General features: G+C 37.9%; 2 protein-coding genes across 2 annotated transcripts in view; both read right to left on the bottom strand.

Annotated features, from left to right (window-relative positions):
* Positions 1 to 1,035: 1,035 nt before the first annotated feature.
* LOC113806347 (uncharacterized) lies at positions 1,036 to 1,999 on the bottom strand. Its single transcript, XM_070126087.1, has 2 exons — positions 1,178 to 1,999; positions 1,036 to 1,050 (listed from the first exon to the last, which is right to left on the bottom strand). Exons 1-2 carry the CDS (start codon positions 1,997 to 1,999, stop codon positions 1,036 to 1,038), a joined length of 837 nt encoding a protein of 278 aa, XP_069982188.1.
* A 1,126-nt stretch (positions 2,000 to 3,125) lies between these two features.
* The window catches only part of LOC113823417 (uncharacterized), a 2,877-nt gene continuing 262 nt past the window's right edge, over positions 3,126 to 5,740 (bottom strand). Inside the window, exons 1-2 of the mRNA XM_070126086.1 lie at positions 5,311 to 5,740; positions 3,126 to 5,154 (exon numbers count right to left, since the gene is read on the bottom strand). The exon at positions 5,311 to 5,740 is cut by the window's right edge and continues 262 nt beyond it. Coding sequence (XP_069982187.1) covers positions 3,126 to 5,154; positions 5,311 to 5,740 — 2,459 coding nt within the window. The remainder of the gene's footprint in view (positions 5,155 to 5,310) is intronic.

Genomic DNA, 5,740 nt, shown 5'->3' with positions numbered 1-5,740 from the left:
GTGTATATATATGTGTATATATATGTGTATATATATATATATATATATATATATATATATATATATATATATGTATATATATATATATATATATATATATATATATATATATATATATATATATATATATATATGTGTGTGTGTGTGTGTGTGTGTGTGTAAATCTATATCTATCTATCTATATCTATATATATATGTGTGTGTGTGTGTGTGTGTGTGTGTGTGTGTGTGTGTGTGTGTGTGTGTGTGTGTGTGTGTGTGTGTGTGTGTGTGTGTGTGTGTGTGTGTGTGTGTATGTATATATGTATATATGTATATATATATAAATATATATATAGATATAGATATAGATATAGATATAGATATTTATATATATATTTATATATATATATATATTTATATATATATACATATATATATACATATATATATATATATATATATATATATATATATATATATATAATCTATCTCGTCGTGGGAAGGATAATATATATAATATATATAATATATATAAAATATATAATATTTAATATATTATATATTATATATTATATATAATATATATAAAATATATTATTACACCCATAGTGTAAGGGGAATATTGTTCATTGGTATTCAGGCCAAGATTCAAACACGCGTCTTCATTTCAAAAAAGTCTATTCTTCTAAAGGTACATTTAAAAGCACTTGCATGTGTTGGAGACGAGCATATGGCATTGCTTGATGTTAGATACGACGATATGACAGTATGACGGTATGACGCTATGACGGTTTTGAATTCTTGGCGTTTCCTTAGATTTCATAAACACACATTGGTCAAACAAAATATGATGCGAGCTGACAGCATCCTTCCTCGCAAAACAAAGATGTCCCACGACTTGTATGATGCACGATAACTTCCACAAACATACGGGACCATACAAAACGTACAATTTATTTAAATCATAATTCCATTTCAACACTTGTTACATGTCATGTGTTACATCCCGGCCCCAAAATTCACTCCATAATGGATGCATTTACAAAAGAAAAATCATGTAACACCAAGCTGGAGTAAACAAAACTTTAGAACACCTATTACAATTTATGCAAATATATTCCACATTCAAACCATAAATAACATAATCTATCATAATAGATTAGGGTTTACCTGAAGCTTTATAAGAATCACATACCTTGTTTTCCAAGAAACAAATCCTTGTTACCGGTCTCTCAAAAGTACCAGTTCCTGTTCTTACATCAACAGAACGTACTAAATTATCTGTTCCTTTATGAACACCCACTACTAATCCTAAGGGCCACTGATTACGAGGAACACAATCTTGTTTGTTAAGAACTAGATCTCCATTTTCTAAATTTCTCTGAGGTTTCATCCATATTTGGCGTTCTTGAAGTCCAGGAAGATATTCTTTAATCCATCGACGCCAAAATACATCAGCCAGGTACTGGACTTGTTTCCAGTGTCTTCTATATTGATCCTTTTCAAGAAACTGTCCAGGTGGTAAAGGTCCTGAACGCAGCATCAGCATGTGGTTAGGTGTTAGAGGTCTAGCATCTCTTGGGTCCTCGGACAGCTTCGTGATGGGTCGGTTGTTTATGATACCTTCCATTACAGTCATTAACGTTATTATGGCTTCATCATCTAGCACCTGCTGTATGATCATACTTAACAGCAATCTTCGAATGGTCCGTGTTTGTCGTTCCCACACTCCACCCATGTGTGATGCAGCTGGTGGATTGAACTTCCAGTCTATTTCTTTTTTTAATAAATGAGCATGAATCAGGTCTTGATTCCATTCCTGGATAGCTTTCTTCAATTCTTGAGGTGCTCCAACAAAGTTTGTGCCATTATCTGACCAGATTTCTTTAGGTTCTCCTCTCCTTGCTATAAATCTTTCTAACGCATGAATGAAACTATCTGTGTCCAATGAAAATGCCACTTCAATGTGTATGGCAGGTGTGGCAAAACACGTAAATATACAGCCATACCTCTTCATCTTTCTTTACTAAGAATGGCCCAAAATAGTCCACTCCTACTCTACTGAATGCTGGTTCATAAGCTATAACACGAGATTCAGGAAGGTTTGCCATTTGCTGGTGTACTGTCTTACCAAACATCTTTTTGCGTCACACACGAATACACTACACTTTTCACTAACTTCCTTCCTTTTAAAATCCAGAACTATCTCCTGATTTCAGCCAATACACGTTCCACTCCAGCATGTCCAATATTTAAGTGACAGCTTTCAACAATCAATCTTGAAATATGGTGGGCATGTGGAAGAATCACTGGGTGTTTTGCATCTTCTTCAAGTTGAGAATTTGTTAATCTGCCTCCCACTCTCAGCAAATCATCATCTCCTTTGATTGGATTTAGCTTCTTTAACTGTAAAGGTTCCTTTGGGAGAGTCTTCGGTACATACAAAATAATATTTCTCTCTGCTTCCTTGAACTCTTTTACTGTTATAGGTCCCAACCTTGGTTTCCTTTTTAAGAAATGTTTGTCTAATGTACCACGCCACAGCTTTCTTCATTTTAAACCACGATGAGTAGTAGTTTAGTAACTTACAAGTATGATCAGCATTACTTTTTATACTGCAAACCACTGGACTTGCCTTCAGTTCTAAGAATTCTTCCAATTCTGAACATCTAAACAGTGGTTGCACAGGCCATTCATGTTCTTCACACTGTAAGAAATTTGGACCATGAACCCACCTATCATTCCTCAGCAAATCTGATGCAGACATTCCACGAGATGCATCATCTCCAGGATTTTCTTCAGAAGGTACATACCTCCACTGACTGACTTCAGTGTGATCAAGAATTTTACCTACTCTGTTGGCTACATATGTTTGGAAACGTTTATCTGAGCTGTTCAAGTACCATAGTACTATTTGACTATCCACCCAGTATACTGATATTTCTAGAGGTATCTCCAATTCTTTAGTTAGAATTTTATCAAGCCTTACAGCTTCTAGAGCTCCAGCTAGTTCTATTCTTGGGATTGTAGAACCTTTCAGGGGTGCGAGACGTGACTTAGCCATAATCACGTTAATATATACAGAGTTATCCTCAAGTATTACTCTCAAGTATGATGCAACACCATACCCATATTCAGAAGCATCAGAAGAATGAAGTTGAGCCTTTTTTTATAGTTAAAGCTGTTGGATTAAAGCATCTGGGAACCTTAAACCTTTTAATCTCTGGCAAATCAGCTAACCACCGGCCCCATTGTTCCTCCAGCTCTATGGGAAGTGGTTTATCCCAGCCTTTTTGTAGTCTGCACAATTGCTGAAATATTCTCCTAGCCTGTAATATGAATGGACTGACATAGCCTAGAGGTTCAAACACAGTGCTAAGTGTACTGAGCACATTCCTTTTGGTTTGGGTTCTGTTATGCATCACTTTTACGTCAAATCCTAAGTAATCAGTATTCACATGCCACAGCATACCTAGAGCTCTCTCTGTGGATTGATCCTCCAAATTCAATAGCAGAGATATCAAAGATTTTCCTCGGTCCTCCTTTGGTATATGCTTCAGCAGTTCTGGTGATGAAGAAATATATTTAGTAAGATGAAATCCCCTTCTATTCAGAAGCTCTTTAACTTGCTTTGCTAAAACTATAGCAGACTCAACACTATTTGCAGACTTCAGGCAGTCGTCCACATAAAAGTTGCGAAGAACTGTGTTCAGTACTTCTGAATACATGTTGCGATACTCTTCAACTACCTTTTGAAGGGCATAATTTGCACAGCTCGGGCTCCATACTCCTCCAAAGATATGAGCTGTCATTTGTAAGGTCTGTAGGGGTTGTGATGTGTTGTTGTTCTCAAACCACAGAAAGCGAAGCGAGTCTCTGTCTTCAGGGGTAACACACACTTGATGAAACATGGACTCTATATCGGCCATAAATCCCACTGCTCCTTGTCGGAATCTCAACAGAACACCAACAAGTCCATTGGTCAAATCTGGTCCCTGATGCACATGATCATTGAGTGAAGAGCCACCATACTTGGCAGCACAGTCAAAAACAATGCGACACTTCTCTGGTTTCTTTGGATTCAACACAGGGTGGTGCGGCAGATACCACACTTTGCCATCATGGCGGTGCAAGTCTTTTTCAGAGACTACTTCTGCATATCCTTTTTTTAACAGTTTGTGGATTTCTCCAGAGTATTTTCTTTTTAGTGTGTCATCCTTGTTAAAGCGCTTGGTTAATGATATTAACCTCTTCTCGGCTAGGAATTTGTTGTCAGGTAAACTAGGTCGCTGTGCCTTGAATGGTATACTCAATGCATAATGTCCCTCTATCACCTGGAGTGTACTGTTCCATGTGTCAACTGCTTTCTGGTCACTAACTGACCAGCCCTTCTCTTCTGCAAAGGCATCCTCTATCTCCCATAGTCTCTTCATATCACCTTCCAATGGTACACTTGCCTGTATCAAATGTGAAAAATTAGTCGACTTACCAAAAGGGTTCACTGGTCCATTTATGACCCAGCCTAGTGGTGTGAGCAAGGCAAAAGGTTCTCCCTGTTTACCTCTTTTGACATCTGTTGGCAGCAACAAGTCTGAAGAGTCTTGGCCAATCAGTAAGTGCACTTGGTCTGCCTTCACTTCTGGTATATCTAAATCTCTAAGGTGCGGCCACTGCATAACATCCATTTGTGTTGATCTACCTGTGAGATTTATATTCAGACTTGGTCTCACAGTTGCTTCTACGTTGTACTGTAACTCACTAACCTCGTTCACACTGGAAACAGTCAAAGACACCGCTGTTGTTTCCACAGACATTCGGTTCTGTGTAAGTGTGGTTAACTCCAAATTGCGCATAGTTCCTTGGATTCCTAAATGATTGCACAGAAACTCACTGCAGTAAGTAGCGTTACTACCAGGATCAAGCATAGCATAAGTGTCAATGTAGACATCAGAGCCTGGACGCCACACTCTTGCAGGTACAATTGGCATAGCAAGTTTACCTCCACATGTACGAACATGATGGCTGCTCTGATTTGTTGTGATTGATGATGATGTGGTTGATATATTCTGATCTGATACTAGAATTGGATTCCCTGTGTTGTCCACATAACCAACCTGCAGTCTAGTTGGCATATGAAGAAACTTGTTGTGTTTGAGGCCACATCCACTAATGCTGCATCACAAAGTTCCTACGATCCTTAATCTTCATGGCTTTGAATCGTAAACACTGAGTCATATAATGTTCTTGTCCACAGCAAGGGCAGCCGTCAGAATTCTGTGTTCTATTCTCAGATGTAACTGACCGCTTGTTCACTGAGCTGGCTTTCACAGCAAAGCTTCCAATTCTCCTTTATCCCTTCTGAGCTCACTGAAAGAAACTCTAGAAAATATGGGGTCATTAGCTTCTTCTGCTCCATCAATAATGAAGTCGAGCAGGTCCTTCAACTTGGGTACTCGCTTCTGATCTTTCTTTATAATATGATTTTCATGAGACCATCTGTCTTGCAAGTACTGCGGTAATTTCCTCCAGATGGCCTGTAAACTAGCTGCATTGTCTAACTCTTTCTCATGACCCATGTTCTTTAAAGTCTGATAACAGCACTTGAGGTCATCAGCAAAATCTCTAAGCTCGGAGGGTCCCTTTAAATTAGGTCTGTTTATAATCCTCTGTATCCACTTCTGTGAAATTTCATAATTATTTCCATATCTTTCTTCTAAAATTTTCAGTGCTTGAACATATCCATCTTCTGGATCCATAG

This window comes from Penaeus vannamei, chromosome 10 (assembly GCF_042767895.1).
Source record: "Penaeus vannamei isolate JL-2024 chromosome 10, ASM4276789v1, whole genome shotgun sequence".
Taxonomy (NCBI): Eukaryota; Metazoa; Arthropoda; class Malacostraca; order Decapoda; family Penaeidae; genus Penaeus; species Penaeus vannamei.
The sequence above is the reverse complement of the archived record's forward strand: the minus strand, read 5'-3'. Positions and strand labels throughout refer to the sequence as shown.

Coding starts and splice junctions, on each gene's coding strand:
- LOC113806347 (XM_070126087.1), bottom strand. CDS start 1,999: ATGAAGAGGTATGGCTGTATATTTACGTGTTTTGCCACACCTGCCATA.